This window comes from Buceros rhinoceros, unplaced genomic scaffold, assembly GCF_000710305.1.
Source record: "Buceros rhinoceros silvestris isolate BGI_N320 unplaced genomic scaffold, ASM71030v1 scaffold8095, whole genome shotgun sequence".
Lineage (NCBI taxonomy): Eukaryota > Metazoa > Chordata > Aves > Bucerotiformes > Bucerotidae > Buceros > Buceros rhinoceros.
Window position 1 is genome coordinate 184,346 of NW_010413394.1, and position 19,591 is coordinate 203,936.

A 19,591-nucleotide genomic window follows, 5' to 3' on the forward strand; every position below is an offset into this window, starting at 1 on the left:
TTATGCGGATAAAAAGCATGATCATAACAGCACTATCCTTCCTATTCCTTCTTGGGTTTTATGCCACAGCAAAGAAAAAAGAAAAAAAGCCCCCACCTAATACTGTTTATTCTCCTAACTTGTTCACAGCCTGGAAAAACAGCAAATACTACTTAGCACCGAGAATAATGTTACTAAATTAACAGGACCTTCCACTTCTGCAGATTACAGAATGTTATTTGATTATTTTCTTGCCTGAATAGAGCCCTTGCTGCATGAACAGAATCATTGTTTAGAAATCAACTGGACAAAACTTACATTGACCGTAATGAGCTTTGGCTGAAATCCTGTGTTGATCTGCTTTAGCCCACAATAAAACTGTGCATAAAGAACTCTTGTAACTGTACATGTAACATTAAAGTCAGATTTGAAGGCTCAAGCTCAACTGCTAAAGCCAATGTATGCCTCTGTGCTGTGGAGAGGAGATCTGCACCATGGTATAAACACAGACGAGCTCCATTTGAAAAGATACTGCTGAGTTCTGCCGTAGATAGAAATGAACAATGACTTGATAATACATTTAGTAGGAAAACTGCAAATCACAGCCGTGTTTGCAGTGCTTTTCAGGGAATAAAATCATACATCTATTATGTTTACTTATGAAATATATAAATCTCTGCCTGACAATAGAAAAAGACCTTTCCTCTTGCTACCAGACCTCCCCAGTGCAGACCGCTTGGCCAGGACTGTATTCTTAAATACCTGAAGTAATTAGCCAAATATACTCTCCACATGGTCCTCTGTCTTTAGATATATCTATACGTAATTTCCATTCTAAAATGTGACAGGCTCACATGGTCAGTCTTTCACTGAAACCTGCTTCTACACATCAATGCCTTCATCTGAATTGATTTAATCCTACCTTGTACTTTCTCCCCAATGGTCAGAAACCTCACATTTGTCTCCATGCCTTGGCCTTGCAGGGCTGTGTATGCCAATTAAAAATTCTTCCATGAATTTAACTGATTGTGAGCCATGGTAGGAGAAGAACAGGAACTTCACATGACTGACTAATCAGGCGGGGGATGGCAGCCAGCAAAACAGAACAACTATTTTTATTATGCGAGCACGCAGCAGTGCCATGCAGGCACAGCCCAGCTGTGCTAGATGCTACACAGCTGGGAAACTGAATACATAACCACGTTCCTCGAGCAGGACGAGATTTAAAGCTACCATACAGACCTTCAGAACAGGCATACGTGAGGATGGGGGAAAGAAAAAGAAAAGGTGCAGAGAATGAAGACAGGAAAGCAGCACACACAGGTGTGATGAGTCTCCAAACCAGACAAGTCTCTGGATTCCCTGCTATTAGATAAGGGAAATGTCACAGAAACTTCAGATGCTGCACTCTCCTAAACCAACCTCAAAAAGCCAAGCTACATGCGTCTTCAGGAGACCCTTTCAATGACATATCTAGGAACCAAGCAGCCCACACTCTGGTCTTCTGGGTTTTCCCCAGTGGGGAAAACTCTGCCTTAAAAACAGGCATTATGCATCAAAGCCTACATAAAAAGAGCCAAGACCGTCCGGACATGTTGTTTCACCATAAATTAGTATTAAAATATTGAATGTTCTGAAAAGCAAGAAGAAGTTTTCACTCTTGAGTTGATTTAACTGAATGTTACACTTCAGTCCCTTGAACTTTCACTTGGAAATTCTCAGAAAGGCTTTTTTCACCCTCTGAAAAAAGGTAATCGGACAAGGATCGATATTTTTCGATTTGTGCAATTTCACTGAATTGTAATGCTTAATTAGTGCACTCACCCACTATCTCTTGATATTCTCAAACACTTGGTCTCTTTTCAAAGAACGATCTGGTGGCTTCCTGGGATGAAGACAGCACTTCAACGGGCATCTACAGAGAAGCATGTCCAGCTTCAGATAGTTGTTTTTCCCCACTTCCGTGGGAAACCTCAGACTCAGTTAAAAGAGGACCGAGTATGACAGTATGCTGGATACAGATTACATCAGGGCAAGCAGCTCAAAACAGGCATAGGTTGAAATCTGAAGGACTTCAGAACAGACTTTTGCAGCTCCAAACAAGCAACACACCCAGAACCTCTGCATGGTAGAAAGCCACTCCTGGGAGTTCAAAATAAACCTCCTGGGAAAATACCATGCGCTATGACAATAAAGATAAGGGCTCCAACACAGATAGATCCAAAAACAGTGAGAGCTTTCACATTTTGGGGTAATGACTTCATGTTGTCTACTTTAGCAGATGGCTGCGTTCGTGAGCCAAGCTGAAGGCAGCAAGCAAAGCCCACTTCTTCAGGCTTACCCAGACCGAAGAACTAAGGTGTGGAATTAAGGATCTAATTGCCCAAATCTTATGAGCCTGGAAACATGAAAACATCCATAAGAAGGGGCAGACCAGCCTTTTGCATCATTTCTAGGAGACCTATAATTTGCTTGACAAGAAGATCGTGTCTCTAGTAACACTTGTGGAAACAAGCTGAGAAATGAATAACCAAATGCAAGTCATGGCGTGAATTACCGAGAGCTCAGAAATCATTAGGCTGAGTTCAGCCAGCTGTACCCTTTGGTACTCCACAGGCAGAGGTGGTCACACTACACGGGCCTTGGGCCACCTCTGGCTGACAGCAGCTCCTGTCAGAGCGGGTTTAAGTCCTCCACACTGGGCTAAGAGGGACTCAGCAGCCCCTAATTCTCACACCTTGAAACTATATCTGTGTGCAAGAGCACGGTCAACTGCATATTGTGGCCTCTCCTACAAAGATGCATTTCAAAGCTGCCCCAGCCAGTGAGCAGGTTCACGATGGGGTAAGAGGATGGGGCACCACAGAGCGGGGGGCCGCACCAGGTGAAGACCTCTTCTGTGTCCACAAACTGACTTTTAAGGTAGGTGTCTCTTGGCAGTGCCACCCGACAGCTAATGCCCGCAAAGCACATGTCTGTAAGCGCTGTGAAAAGTCCCCACCACATCACACACCAAAGTCTGCCAGTCCTTGAGCGTTTACAACAGGTGGTCTTCAGAGTTAATAGAATAAAATATAATGGCCTTCTTACAATGTGTTTACAAATATCGGTTTCACCGTTGTAGAAAGTGTTTTCAATCACCACCACTAAGATCATAATTCCAGCCTTTCAAGATCAATAAAATATTTATTTCTTAAGCTCATACATTTTCTGTGCAGTCTATCAGTGCGTCATTTCCAAGAGCTCCATGTGAATATTGATATTTGAACTATACAGGCATAACTTTATTTACTGTAGAAAAGTATATTAATACTGATTTATTTAAACACTTTACCAAAGTGGCAGTTCAGTTTAATCAAATACTGAAGCAATTGGGTTACGTTTGATTTTAAATTTTGAAAACCCAACTCGAAGATTTATCAAGGGCTGAATTTAGCAAAGTTATCATCATTAAAAATTGAAATTATGTAGTGGGGCTACGCCGGCTTCACTGGCACACTGCCGAGCAGCAGACCTTTTAAAGGACTAATTGTCCACGCCTGCGTAATTCCCAAAGCGCTCTGCACCGCACGCCACCGGCTCACAAACGCCAAGTCAAACAGTGCCAAAAGCACCAAGAGGAAAATATTCTTCTATTGCTGAATGGGGGAAACACACGGCTCTTTCACGGTACAAAACCTGCGTGCGCCCCCAACGTTACCGCGATGCCAGCGAGTACTGTGCCCTCCCTGCTCCTTCCAGTCCTTGCCCCAAAGGCTGGCTCCTTCCCGACAGGGGAAGGGGCAGCGAAATTCCAAATTCCTGCAGAGAGCTGCAGGGAAAACCCGGGACTCCAAGCAGCTTGCTGAGTCTCCAGCGCATTTCCCAGCTTTAGCTGCTGTGGGACAGAGCGAGGCAAGCGGTGGTCCAGCTGCCTGCCTCCAGGAAAATTAGCCGAGGTCAATTATTTACATATTCCAAGCTCACATAGCTCAGCTCAGCTGGAATGGGTTAGGCAGAGCTCCTGTGAGCAGCTCCTTGAAGGAGTCATGCAGGGACCAGCCAGGAGCCAGGCAGACCTGCAGGTGCATCACCAGTCCTCCCAGCAGCAGGGTCCAACACCTCTGCCCATCCACGTGGATGGCCCCAGGCAAGGCAGAGCATGACAGAGGGTTGCAGTGCAGCTCAGGGGTCAGCATCAGCAGGGACATCTCACTGGTGCTGACCACCTCTCTGCTAGGGGCTGCACAAGGATGAGGACAGAGCAGACGTGCCACCACTCACATACACCCCAGGAGATCTTGGAGCTTTGTGGGGGAATAGTAGCAAAGTCCCATCACAGAGGAGAAAAAGCGCGGATAAAATGGTTTCTAAGAATTTAAAGGAAATAATTCTTCTCAACTAACAACAGTGCTACTGAAATTTCTATATGTTTTGACCTTTGATTTCTGTTTTCCAAATCAGGAAATGCTGAGGAAATCACCTCAGTGCTAAGCCCCTCAGATCGCTGTAGATCCTCTTCCCTGTGGTCTTACAGCCCCATGCCCATGGAACCTCCATCAGAGGTACTTTTGGTATGAGATACCACACCTCCAGATTCCCCATGTATGAATTATCAGCCTAAATCCATTATCTTATCAGGGCCACGGGTGACTACCCTGCGGTCCTGCTGTTGGACAGCAGGTCAGGTTTTATTCTTACATCCCTAAAGCATCTGAGGAGATGGTTTGCACCACTCACCCGACAATCCCATACGTGGCACTGAAGAGTGTGGTCTGCCTCGATTTACCAGCACTCCTCTTTGCCTCTTCAAGGGTGAGGATTGAATACTCATCCTCTAAGTCCACGACCTGTGGGGCACAACGTAGTGCGGAGAGTCTGCAGTACGAACAGGAGGATCCGCCAAATTTAAATAAACAAAAGCTCTTGGTAGGAAAGGCTGAGGCAGAATGCACTGACAATTATTTTTAAAACCTTTTCTAAAGGAGTGTAGGAACAAGAAGACAGTGACAGCTGGAGGAAAACCACTACATCTAATTAAATATTCAGAATTACCTTTTAGAAAGCAATCTGTCCCATTGAACTGAATTCTTCTCATGTTTTAAAACCAAAAATCCTCTTGACATTAGTAACCAAAATAGAAGACTTCTAAAAAAGTTGAAATCCTTGTGACAGCTTGGGAAATTATTCTTCACCAGTAAATGATCAGATTATTTTGGTTTGTACAGAGAGGTAGGTTCCTACACCTGTATTTATTCCAGAATAAGTGATATACTGTCCAAAACCAATTTTTCCCAGAACGTCAACATTTTCTCTAAGTGAAAATCTTTGAAAAACATTAGTAAGGACACGCAGAAATTAAAAAACGCCTGTCTCAGCTGAAGCTGCATGTATCTTTTCACAACATCAATTCAAAATGAAACACTTCCTCCCAGTCACTCCCTCGAAGCGAGGAACTCTGTTGACACAGCCAGCCCTGCGAGCAAACCCCCGTGGGCACCCAGCTGGCTGCTCGCGGCCGCTCCAGTACAAGGTCTGGTGCAGACACCATCTGAAGTCATGGAGTAACCTTTTGCATTGGTGAACTGAGCTTTGCAGTGCTCAGCCACCCCTCAGGAGCGGCCACAGGCGCCCCTTGCTGAAGACCTTGCTCTGCCAGGGACCAGGAGTGGGTGGGACAAAGGCTGATGCAGTCTTCTCGATTTCAGAAATAAGTAGCCTGGGACTCCCTGAAGTGGGAGCTGGGTTCAGAACACCATGTCTAACAGATTTTGACAGACCTGTCCTCCATTAACTTAGCCAATGAATTTTTAACCCCTGTGTACATTTGGTCTTTATAACACAGTGGCAAGGAGTCCCACCCTTTAATTTCCCGTCTTACCTAAACCATACTGCTTTTATCCATTTAAAATATGTTGTCTCAGTCCTCATCAAGCACCTTTTAGGTTTTGTATCATGGGAAATGATGAATCCTTACTAGTCACCTTCTTAAGTCAGTAATTCCTAGTGTCAAAGTTACCAGATCCAGGACAATAATTTAAAGCAAATCATTTTTACAGGTTTTTTTAGTGTATAAACTACAGACTGCATATTCATGACAGTAAAGCTAATGAGAATTTTGCTTGAGGAACTACAGATAAGACTACCAGATTTCTTGGCAGAATCAGTTTTGCCTTACTGAAACTTAATTTTAATGAAAAAGCCACGTAAGCCCTGGGGAGGTTGTTAGATTGTGACCTGAAGTCCATGATTTGTGTGTACCTTTAATTAAAACCAGCTTTCCTCTCGCAGTTCAGGTTCCACACCCTACCTTCTCACGAGCTGCCTGTGCTGTCTGAGGGTGCTGCAAATTTCATGAACCACTGCTACCACAAAACAGGTTCCAACTATTCATTTGCAAATGGTGGCAGCTGGACAAACATGCAAAATACCTGCTTAAAAACCGAGTCTCTCAGTCGGCTGAAGCCAAAAGTTTAAGATTATTGAAGGGGTTTTTAATCTCGTATGAAAGTTGTAATGAATTTTTAAAATAGTAGATATATTACTTTCAGTAATTTTCCTACAGTTTAGGGAACCCACTTCACACCGGCCAATTATTTGTGCTGGCAAGCTAACCGAGCAATTTTCAGCTAATATTGGAAAAGTACTTAAAACTTCTAAAGTAAATTAAACTTTTTAACTTACTTAAAACTAAGGATGGATGATTTCTTTTTTACAGAAAGTTTTAGTAAACGAACTTATAAATTTTCTTCCTCTATTCTCCCGGCAAACCCGGCACAGAGCTGCATAAGGCTCTAAGTTAGCCCAACTGCAGAGTGTCCTCATTTCTCTTAGGAACACTGCCCTGTAGTTTACTGTACAGCACTGGCCTCCCTGCCTCCAACCCTCCCACCCCAGGCCCTTCGTACATTATCACCCTAAAGAAATTGTGGTATTTGCACTGTATTAGCCTAACGAAGGCATCAGTGGCAAGTGAGGGTTTGCACACTCCCCCGGCATCAAGGTGAATTTCAGCGCCGATGATTCTCCTGACAGTTCACATTTAAGCCAAGTTATTGACCTCAGCAATGCTCATCTCCCCACAGGAATCACGGCCATTAATGTGGTAACTAAAGTGAAGAAAAAAGACTTTTGAAAAATATGTCTTATCTTGTAAACATGAATGGATTTCAGGAGCTTTTACAGAGTGTAACTATTAAAGATCAGTTCTCACAGCTTCAAACGATCCACCATAATGCATTTCATATAAACCTTTCAAGACCTTTCGAAAGTTCCACCTCGTTCATTGTTACAGCCTGGTGCTCTGAGAGCACTGGAAGCTCAGTAGGAGGATTTTTGTCACAAGGTCAAAAATTTTCTATGACCAACTATAGAGGTGGTTCAAAGGCCAGAAAAATATTGTTCTTTGAAAGTAGTTATCAATGGTGCCTTGCCCAGGCAGGCTAGGTGTACTCAGTGTGTTCTGTAGGAGTCTTGTTTTGGAGTCAGTTTTATTCCCTAATTCATTCTCACACACCCCTCACCCTGCTTCTGCACCCACCCGAACCCACCTCCCCCCAAAAAAATCCCCAAACCAAATAAAGAAACCAGGATGACAAGTCCTCCCAAACATCTCTGCATAGCAGAGGACGGTCCAGCCCCACAGCCATGAGGCAATGAGCCATGTGTGGGTCTGCCCACGCAGCATCTCCCATCTACAGTCACCCCTCTTCCACCAGCTCCCTCTTCCACCAGCCCAGCAGCGTCAGTGGACAGATTTGGGCTTCAAGCACCAGGTCATTGGCAGCTGTGGAGGAAAAAGAGGAGAGGATGGACCATGCCCAGGGTTCACAGCTGAGTCTATGCAGCTCTGGCAGATAAAACACAACACGTGAGTTCATGGCCTGGGTTACAGACTAGGAGCTCTCTCAACCTCCCTGTGCATCTCTGGACAAATGACTTTGTCTCTCCACATTTGTTTCCCAACATTTCCCCTCTCCATGAGACACTGAGCACTGATGACCCATTGTGGAACAGCACAAGGCATTAACTTTGAGTATAATGGTGCAATGTATTAACTTGGAGTACAAAAAGGGAAGTGTAAAGTCCCTGCAAATCACTCCTTTTCCTTTGGAAGCATGAAATTACAGGAACGGGAAATCCTTTCCTGAAATATCTCCGCACTCTGTTTGCTTTAACGATTCAATCTTTTGACCACCTTATGGTCTCGCAAATAAAATAAAAATCAATGGCCCAGAACTAAGTGCTGTGGGTTTTTTGTGCTAAGTTTCAGAATTATTTTAACTGCTATAAAGAAGGAAATCCCTCCTTAGAAGGGGGATGATATAAAAAAGTGCTATCAGCACATCAATGATGACGACACAAATACCCGTGCTCTAACTGACAAGTCATGAGAATTATGGAAAGGGATCATAGCCACAGCTCCTTTTCTCTTTAGTCCATTCTCTCCTCAAGCAGATTCTGAAGTGCCATGATAGTAGCAAGCTGGGTTCTTACTCGGCATTGGAAAACAACAGCACAAGAACACGGGCAGGTGCAGGCATGACATCCAGTTCTGGTACTAAATAGCAAGAAGATTTATTGCATTAATTCTTTGAAGTTTCTTGGTTTGAAGACAATCTTGAACTCTAAGCTCTGCTGGAACACACAATACACTACTCACATTCAATGACATTCAACGTGCATAAAACCTATTAAATTAGGGCAGGAATTTCAAAACCATCTGGCTTTTCCTAGAACCAGTCTGCAATGACACCAGGGCCCTGAACACTGGCCCATCACTTCAAAAGCCAAAGCACAGGAGCACTGCTGAAACTTGCCTCTTTCCTTAGGTTGAAAATTTTCTATAAATCTCAGCTCTGCTTTCAGAAACTATTTTCAACCACCAAACAATGCAGTGACTCACACTGTAAAAATACGCTCAGCCATAAACAGCTTGCTTACAATTAAACAAAATCTGCTGTGAATGCTTTGCACTCACGTGCAAGAATCTCCCAGCGCTTTACAAACAGTCCTGCAGACTGTAACTTCTGAACCTTTGTCTGCTCTGTTTTCCTTAGGCATCTACCACCAGGGTAGTTTAGCATCCAGCAGTTACAGAAAACACTCAACAAGTTACAAAAGGGAAAACCGAGATAAGAAAAACTAGCAATTTGCCTGAGATTTCGTAACAAGGACTAAGAATGAAATTCATCACGGCAATATTGTGTGAACAGTTGTGCAAAACACTCACATCGTGGTGCTGCTATGCAGAAGCCAGACCTCCACGATGTCTCCACTGCAAAACAGGGGGGTAACATGGGGTAATATTCCAAAGCAGATCTGTGATATTCAAAACCCACCTGGACACAACCCTGTGCAACCTGCTCTAGGTGAACCAGCTTTAGCAGGGGGGTTGGACTCGGCGATCTCCAGAGGTCCCTTCCAACCCCTACCAGTCTGTGCTTCTGCGTGGCTTTAAAGCAGGTCCTCTTGACTTGCTTTCAAAAGTCACCATTTTTTCTCGTTCTGAGTTTGCAGCCTGCAGAACTGCTGCCAGCTCAGCCAAGTCTGCCCTGTCTGTGCTGTTGGCTTGGCCCAGGAAGAGCTGCCCAGCTCCAGCTGCCTTTGGCACTGAGCAGGACCGGAGCAGCACCCAGTGCCACGGCCCTGCCCCTCCTGGGTCCCACTAGTTGGCCTTTCTCTCCAGCTTAATGCAGCTAAACAGAGCTCAAGAACTCAAGTAAAGCCTTTTCAAACAGCTGTAACACAGAGGCGCAGTTGCGAGCCCCTGGGCTACCTTTCCTGGGATCTCTCATTCCAGTTTATGGATCTAGACAGCCCTTCCTTAGAGCTGACCAGTCTGTTCTCTACTGGTATGAACTGCAGACCCTCCAGCGGCAGAAAACAACTGCACAAGTATATTAAACCCCCTTGTTCTGCAGGTAGCAGGATACACAACCTATCAGAGAAAAGTAAAAGGGAAAAAAAAGCCATTAGGGCCAGTGCCTGGGAACAGCTTGACCACCAGCTGATCAGCAGAAAGAGGGATTTTCTAACCACCGCTCCTGCAAACTTAGCTCCAGCTCTTCCACCTGCAGGTACCACAACAGGTAGCTTTTACGCTACGGGATACTCTTACATGGAAGCAGCAACAAGACGCTCCCGGTTCAGTGTAAACACCCTGAAGGCTTTTCAAGAGAGAGCAGTGGTTTTCAACTTTAAAGTTCTGGCTTTAGTTCCTGAGCTCCTAAAACTCTCCAAGCATAGACTTGCACACACAACATCTGGAAATGTATCATCTTTCACAGGTCCTTGCCAAAGCTGCCAGTCAGACTACCCCACAGTGCTGAGAACAACTGTCAAAATGGTGTCAACTGGCCCCAGCGATGCTGTGTTCACTGAGCAGGGGAGGCCCCATGGCTCAGGCCACGTGGCAGGACAGGGACACAGCTGGCTGCTGGGACAGGGCAGATGCCAGCACCAGAGATGCGTGCTCCCTGTGAAGGCTGCTCAGTGGCTGTGAGCCCCAGAGCCATGGCCTCTGGGAGCCAGATGCGCCCTCTCAACAACATCTGGGCAGCATCCTCCGGATCCAGCCTGGAACAGGGTGGATAAGTCAGACCATGAAGTTGCTCTGTGGTGACCCACGATCAAAAAGTCCTCAACAGATGGTGGAGCTGAATGGTACCAACAGTTCAGCTGTCCATGGAAGACCACGTGCCGAGGGCTGGACTAGCTCACCTCGGCAGCACTGCCACGGCCAGCGACTGCTGTCTGCTTCGCTCCTCCCTCTTTCCTTCACTTTCAGTGAGACATTTGGCTGCTCCTCCTAAATCAAAGGGTTCCGTTTTAAATAGGGAAGAGGGGGAGAGTGACAGAGGTTTGTAAGAGGAACACGCGATTAAAACATTCAGAATAAATAGTTATTAACAGTGTCTGGGAAATGATTCATATTTATTGACTACTTTGATCATTTAGACTTTGGTCAGCCTTGTGAATATGCACTTGATTTTAACACGATTAGTAGTTTTTAAAACTATGGTTTCCTAAATTGCTAAGAATAAATAAAAAGCTTGGAATGAAAAGCTTGTAAATTAAACATACAGCCATCTACCCCCCACAGCAAATATATATAATTTAATATAATAGCACTGAAATAGCTTTTCCTTTGCTCAAGTTGGTACTTACAAATCTAGATGGGTACAAAGCTTTCATTATCTAAATGATATGCTACCACTTTTTGAATTTCACAAATTATAAGTTAGCAGTAGCTTCTATTGTACTGCAGCTCATTCTGGTATGAAATCACCTTGTACAGAAACCAGCAGCGGGACTCCAATTATTTCTGGGAAACATTATGTTTTTCCTAAAGTATGATTAAGTTTAATTTGATGCATTAAAAATAAACAATATTTAATTTTTGCCTAGTACTTCAAGTGTTCTTCCTGGGGGTTTCCCGAAGAATTTTCATTAGCTAGAGAGGCAATTCTACTATGAGAACATTAGTCATTAGAGCAGTTTAAGTAGTAAAGAAGCATCTAAATTTGTACTGATCTTAATAGTTATTTCCGTCAAGCAGATGGTCCATTGTTCACGTCTACACTTTCCTGACTTCTTAATTGCTGATGTACATGCTACTACTAATTGTACAGTACTGGTAACCTCGGTACAGTAATAAATAGGTCAAGACTTCTTTCAGACCTTAAGAGTTTGGGTTCTTATGGTCACAGCTTAACAAATCATCTACCAGCCACAGCACAGCTTTGTATCACACAACAGACCACAGTGAGTGGAGAAGCAATTCCTTTCTCCGAACATACAAAAAGGCGCAACACCCAGCTCTGCAGGGAGCGTGTGTCCGAGCTCTGAACAGGGCTCTGAGTGGGCAGCAGGAGATGGTCACTAAGCCCCTTCAGCTGAAGTTTGGGGGTTTTGGGTCCTGCATCTTGTTTCTTTGCTCCTCCACGGTGGCAGAGAGGGCTTGTGACCTTACGTGTCCTCTCCTGTGTTACAGGAGCTGGCTGGCCACCATCTTACTTCTCATGACACAGAAAGAAAATGAGTTTACAGAACATGAAGGACTCATATTTGAAAATATTGGCGAACTGGTACTTCAAACACTTAACATTAGTACACCAAGCATCAGAAGAAAAAGCAGTTTAAAAGCTTCTCTGGGAAGACAAAGGAGAGACTAGAAGAAACAAGGGAAATCGATGCTAAAAGCAACAAGTCTATAGGACAATTCCAGCACAGGGGCACTCAACCAGAGATGGCCTTCGCAGTGAGTTGTTCCACCTGAGCCATGTCTGGTCACACAGCACCATATCAGAAGAAAAAGCAGTTTAAAAGCTTCTCTGGGAAGACAAAGGAGAGACTAGAAGAAACAAGGGAAATCGATGCTAAAAGCAACAAGTCTATAGGACAATTCCAGCATGGGGCACTCAACCAGAGATGGCCTTTGCAGTGAGTTGTTCTACCTGAGCCATGTCTGGTCACACAGCACCATACTCTACCATCATCCTCCAGCATCGGGCTGCTGCCAAAGTAACTCAACGGAGTCATTGTCTGCACTGCACCAGAGCAGCAGTGCTAGGTTTAAAAACATGAGGTAACGTTCAGACACATACATTAGCAATTCATGACTTCTTTTCACAGGCCTGACTGCTTTTCAAAGAGTTTTCAAAAACAGATGTGGAAAATAAGATTGCTAAAATCATTTGGCAACTTAATAAAGGGGTGCTGCATGTTCCCAGGGTAGATTTTCAACAACAGAGCACAACAAACACATGAGAAAATGCTTTCAGGGCAAGGGGGAAAGAAAGGCTTTGAAAATTTAGCAACAGCAGAGAATGAAATCCAATGTTTCATTTATGTGATTTGGTTTTTCCATAAAGTATTTTTGTCTGTCTTCATGTAAGGTTTAATTTCTTATTTTCTGGAGAGGAAAGGATCAATCTCGATTGCATGTGATTTCAGTTGTGAGTCCTGCATACATTGTCTCATTCCTAGAATAGTAGATGTCATAACATACACTCAGAAGACTACAAATAAAAACAAGCTGAAAAACACAATTACTATTAATATAAAACTAATTTGTAAACCAGGAGTAAAATGGGAACAACAGTGCAGAAGTCAAGAACAGAGAAGAATCTCACACAGCTCTCTCAAACACAATGCAAAATCCCACTTGGCCAGGCCAGCAGGTAACCGGGATTCAAGTACCAGGAGATCCACCCTCGATTCAACTGACCATCGGGACAAGCCATGCTACGCTGCTTTGTCTCTATTTGCCATCTCAAATCTTAATCTCATTCTTCTTTCTCTAGATGTTATTCCTGAAACATCAAACACAACATGGAGACACATTCTACAACATAAACCAAAAAATAATGGGAAGACATCTGGCAAAGAGCCCAAGAGGTTCTTGAGGGGCAGGCAACCTCCTGCCTTGGGCAACTACAAAGGCCCCTCAGCCGAAGGCAGCAGCTAAGAACAGGCTGTGGGTGTGGGAAAGGCAGAGAGAGATGAGAGCTGCACCCACACAGCTGGTCCAAACTCAGAGCTCTCAGAGCCCTTAAGAAGCTGCATTTCTGAAGCCCTGAACCAAAGGGAGAGGTGACAGTTGGGCTCTCCTCCTCTTGGGAAGGAACCCAGCTGAGCCTGGGGAAGGGTGCAGAAGCTGCCTGCTTCCCGCTCAGTGTCAGCAGGATGCTGAGCACCTGCTGTGGGGACAGCTGCGTTCCAGTGCCCTTCCTCCAGTGGGAAGAGGAAGAGCAGTGGCTCCACCGAGCAGGTCCCAGCCCATGGCTGGATACTTTTATTCTAAAAAAGAAAAATCATTATTACAGGCAGCACTCAGGACAAAACAACTTCATTGACTGGGAAAAATCAAAGCAAACCAACCAGAAAACCAAACCCAAGCTGTTGCTCTCAGCCAAGCTACAAAGACCGCTCTCCCTGTCAGAAGGAGAGATCCCCTTACCTGCATTATGTACAACGAGAATGGAAGTCACATTTGAAAATGCGGCATACGAAACAATCAATCCCACTCAACAAAATAAAGAGCTCAGCCCTCAGTGAGTATAAAGTGGCAGAGCATCACTGCCAACTCTGCAGCCCCATCCCTTCACTCCAAACTGGAGAGAGAAAACCACGAAAGCACGTACAACACACACAAAACGCAAGAGAGAAGAAATGAACTCTATGTACTGCTGGAGAAGGGCTGTGGTGAGCCCACCAGAGAGCTGGCTTGCCTTGAACTTCACGGGCACAGTATCATCACCTGGTATTTAGAGAACAGCCTGGAATGGTAGTACTCTCTAGAGGTGTTCTGCATGCCTATTAAATAGTATAAGTTTACATCAAGATTATTGTCACCTATTTCACGGCTCATCGATTTGAGAAGCCATACCAATTTTCTCTTTCCTTTCTGTCAAGTTAGTTACCGTAATGACTAACCATAAAAATTAGATAACACGCTGAAATGTGATTTGAAAACATCTGTGCATTCAGTGTCTCTACTTTTAAGTAGGAGATGAGTTAGTATCCCCCTTCCTGACCTCACATCATCACCTTTGGCCTTTGTGGCTCCAAAGACAGAGCAAGAACTGAATTACGCTGAGCATGATTTAAACAATGACAACAACAACAAATATTAGAAACTCTCAGCCCTTTCCTCTATGGTCCTTTGAAGCTCCATGTAAATACACAACCAAAGAGTCCAGTGTTTTTTCTATCTGAACAGCTGAGGAGTTGGTTCCCAGTGAAAGGCTCCAGCCTCCTCTGGAACCATTACTGAAAGATGCCTCAAACGTTCGTGCTCCAAATCATCCCTGTGGCTGTCTCCACACCCCTCCTTCAGGACAGGTCAAAAATCACTCCATCAGAACGTTTTCCATCAGATGAACAAATGCACAACATCTGATTTTCGCAGCATCAGAACCACTTTCACATTTACACTTAGAGAAAATGGAAAATATCAGGAAAATGCAAACAAAGCAGCAGTTCTCTGCATTTATCTAGCAGTAGGTTTCAATTTTTTATATCAAGTAGATATTATTCACTCCACTAGACTTGTAAATGAAATATTTTAAAGAAAAATGAGAGAAATAAAAGACTGAGGAACACACTGGACGTTTACTCAAATCAAATATTCTAACAGAGAAAAAAATTAGATTTTATTCAGCAAATAAAGTTCTTACTGGTTTTTTATCTTATGCAGGGTTTAAAGAAAAAAGTTCAAAATCTTAACTTTTTTTGCCCATAATAGAAAAATATCTTTTCACACCAGGTTAGCAAATTTCACCTCCTTGATTCCCATTTTCCCTTGATCTTGCTATAGCTTCTACCTGCCTTATGGAATCATTGTGTCCAAATATTTAATTCAAGAATAATACAGGTTCTGTGAGCCATGCAGAGGCATCCTGCCCTATTTCTTCCCAGCACTACCTACCCACCCTCTCTGCGACCCAGCAGGACTGCAGTGAATGTTCACTTCAGGTTTCCAGCTACATTTCTGGCCAGTGTAAAAAAAAAAAAAAACCAACCCAAAATTCAGTTGCAGCTGACCAGAAGGGAGATGACCAGCACTTCTGAGGTGTTGAAACCACAGTTTCACTTTTTGCCTGTTCGAAGGCATTCCTTTTCTTTTCAAACATGGCATAACTTTCTCTCAGGAAGAGCACAGAGAGCACTGCAGGTACCATCTCACGCAGCAAACAGATCCGTTCCCCAGCAGACACTGGAAACTCCACACCAGCAACACACCAGCACTTTACTCTCCACCTTTTTGCATGCAGTTATCTCTCATTACTGCTTTCACTCTGCAATAACCTTAGTCTTTATTCCTCAAAAATAAGCACCTTTTGTCCTTGGTTACTTTTTGTTCTGGTACACCTTTTCCTTTAACTCCCAGTAAAGAGTTAAAGGTATTGCTAGGTAACACGGGTGACCTTTGGGCATCTGTTCAAACATCTTTGAACACTTGTCCCATGTCCACCTGCGTCCTTTGTGGTGCACGCTCACTTGATTTCAAGTCATTATTTTCACAACTTCACCTGTCCCACAAAAATCTGCAAAATTTCATTTCAGCAGCAGATTTTTGACTATTCAAAAATGAGTCTCCTTTGTTTTGCTGCCTTTTCTCCCCTCAGGGCTGCGAATCACCCGGACACGACTTCTCTGAAACAAAGCACGAGTAGTTTTGCAGAACATCATCGGTTCAGAGAACTGAACATCTCATACCCCAGCTCTGACTGAAGCGAATCAGCCACTGACAACACAAACCCTTCACAACCTGCACATGCCCCACCACAGACTTGCTCAAAACCCATTTGCAAATGAGCTACAGGCCAAATGCTGATCATTAACAATAATTTGGCAAACGCTCTTGAATGAAATTTAGAGGAATCCAGCTTCGCACTGTCAGGCGTTTCACATGCCCCCCAACCAAATCCATTTGATAAATGACTAATTACCCTAAGCTGCATTAAAATTTAATCTTGATCGTGATTATGACTGATGAAGCACTACTCTGCACTTCAGTGCAGTACCCGTGATTCAGAAGATGAGCAAGTGCCCATTGCCCAGGGCAGCATTAACACTCCAGCCACGACAACAAAAATAGGTTCTAACATGATGCCTAGATTTTTTTCAAGCAACTGAGATTCATTACTTTCACTAATTTTTCAGCAATATCCACAATTTCAAAATTCTTTTTGAGCCTTTCTCAGCCACTCGTTAGTTATGTCCCATCCACAGCAGTGAGCCAGTTCCTATCCCATCTTTAAGTTCTCCACACGCACACCTCCACCCTCCTGTTCCCAGGCTCATGCCTGAAAGCATTTTGATCCTTTCTTTACTCTCCCTTTATCTTTCTGCTGTGACTGGTGTGTTCTAACTGCTGGAACTAATCTGAATTTAAAGCCCTGAGCTACCAGTAGGGAAACCTATGACTTATGATCTCCAGAACATCTGGAGGGCCAAGGTCTGACTCAATGCATCCAAGGAACTTACTGCATCCAAAAGAGTTGACCCCACTGCAGAAAAGCACTTATAAAATGTAAAAACAAAACAATGACAAAACCCACAGCAAATAAAAGCAGAGGATATGGTGGCCAGCCCTGCATACGTGCCCATGCTCCATGTTGGCCATGACGGTGTTCAGGTCATGAGGGTGAAGGCCCACAACAGACACAGAATCACAGAAAGAGTGAGATTGGAAAGGATCTCTGGAGGTCACCTGGTTCAATGTCCCTGCTCAAGCAAGGCTGCCTAGAGCAGATGGCCCAGGACCATATCCAGATGGTTTCTGAATATCTCTAAGGACTGAGACTCCACAACCTCTCTGGGCAGCCTGTACCAGTGCTGAGTCACCCTCACACTAAAAAAGTGTTTCCTGATGTTCACAGGGAACCTCCTATGTGCCCTTGGCCTCTGGGCACTACTGGAAAGAACCTGGCTCCGTCGTCTTTGCTCTTTTCCTTCAAGTATTTACATACATTGATAAGATCTCCCTGAGCTGCCTCTTCTCTGGGCTAAAAAGTCTCAGCTCTCTCAGCCTTTCCTCACGTGAGATGTTCCAGTCCCTTCAATATCTTTGTAGCACTTTGTTGGACTCTCTCCAGCATGTCCACTTCTCTCTTGTACTGGGGAGCCCAGAACTGGCCACACCCAAGGTATGGCCTAACCAGTGCTGAGTAAAGTGAAAGGATCACCTCTCTCGACCTGCTGGCAATGCTTCTCCTAACACAGCCCAGGATACCACTGGTTGTCTTTGTGGCAAGGGCACACTTGCTGGCTCATGGTTAACTTGGTGTCCACCAGGACCTGCAGTTCCTTTTCTGCAAAGCTGCTTTCCAGCTGGGCACAAAGCAATGGATGATTAAGGCTGAGCTCAAGCTTTCACACACGACAGGGTACACCCTCTGTAACATTGCAAATGAGTGGTTAGTTCAAGAGCAAATATTTCATTTTGCTCACGGCCCCTGACCCAGATGGTCTGGGTAAGAACGGTCCCAGTCTACTGAATCACCTGCCACATAAGGCTTGTAGTATGCTCTTCATCAGCTGCTGTTTGCCTGCCTTTAAAATGGATGTGTGGCCAAAATGCTTGTTCACGTTGAAGAATGAATCCACCTACCGTATTGGTTGAATATTGGTCTTTCATTACCTGTTGTACATCATGTAGATAAAATTAAATCCTCTGTGAACAAACCTCTTTGCAAATGCGAAATCAAAGCAAACAGCATTAAGTTGAAACACAGCTGATAATGCAACATTAATTTCATTGCAAGGAAGAGGTCCAGTTCTTGGTATTTGATTTTCCCTGAATAATAGATAGCACCTATTCACTAGGCCTAGGAGTAAATCATTTTTCCAACTCTCTACTATGCATAATAGCACAATTTTGCTGTATTATTAAAAAGAGGGTCAGTATTTCAGTAACACTGTTGTTATCAATAAGGTTCCTCAGCAGTCGTGAAGCATAAGCTGAACATCCTGTGACTCTGAAATGTTAAAACATATTATTCCAATCATTTTTCCACTCCTTGCTAAGTACCACCGCAACTCAGATTGCAGTGTCAGCTGCCTAGATAAGGATTATATAACCCAGGGAAAAAATAGCGTGAACATCTACTGCAAAACAGCATGAAAATAAATGACTCAAACATGGAAGAATTCAGATTGAGACTGGCACCGCAGGTCACGTCTGGGTCCATTTCTGTGCAAAAACCACATGCTTATCACCAAATGAAAAAAATACTGGCATTAGCTTCTGCAAAGAACAGATATATTTCACTGAAATACTCAGCTCCCAGACTGCGGTGTCATTCATGAAATAGTAGGAATATTATCAACAAAGAATAGAGTTCTGGTAGCTCAAAACAAAATTACAGTGCTTACAGTTTGTCCAATAAAAAAAAAACCACCCCAATTTTATAAAGAAAAGCAGTCAGGGGGGCAGCCAACATAAGGAATAAAATTGGAAATCCTGCAGTATGAAGTTTTAAAAGATGGAGATAAATTTGGTTTGAGAGGATATTGTTCACAAATGACATGAGACATACCCAAGCACATTATAGTAAAGATGATGAGCATGGTTGTTTCTTCTCTCCCAAAATATTAGACATTTTCAAATAAATATAAAAAGCAAATTTTAGAATGAGACAGGAAGCTGCTTAAAAAGCCCCAAACCATTACAGGATTATCCTGTACAGCTGGTTACCAATATTGCTGAAAGCTCCAGAACAGAACAGGGCCAGGCAGTTACTTGTACTGAAAATAAGATCCTGGGCTCCAGAAAAGCAATTAATTAAGCGCCACTGACATGAGTGATTTCAAGACTGAATCTTTGACTCATCAAAAAACAGTTCAGTTCTGCCTCCTCAGTAAACAGAAAAAACAAAAACAGTAAAAGCAAAAAAGCTTTTGAGAAGGGATGACAGAGTTCCTTGAAAATGTTACTACTGGTCCCAGTCTTGTTATCACTGCAGCACTCAGGATTTCTTCCTCATGGAAACTCTGCCATTAAACAATATGCTTGTCAGTCAAAGCACCACTGGTATCCACGAGTTTTCAGAGCTGGAGGTTCTTGAGAACAGCTGAATCTATAAATACATCGTTCTGAGCCAAATGGGCATCGCTGCTGAAC

The 19,591-nt window shown here is 43.8% G+C and overlaps 1 protein-coding gene across 1 annotated transcript in view; it reads right to left on the reverse strand.

Moving 5' to 3' along the window:
- The window catches only part of LOC104493939 (X-linked interleukin-1 receptor accessory protein-like 2), a 150,322-nt gene that overhangs the window by 113,293 nt on the left and 17,438 nt on the right, over window positions 1-19,591 (reverse strand). The window contains exon 3 of the mRNA XM_010136706.1: window positions 4,699-4,808. Coding sequence (XP_010135008.1) covers window positions 4,699-4,808 — 110 coding nt within the window. The remainder of the gene's footprint in view (window positions 1-4,698; window positions 4,809-19,591) is intronic.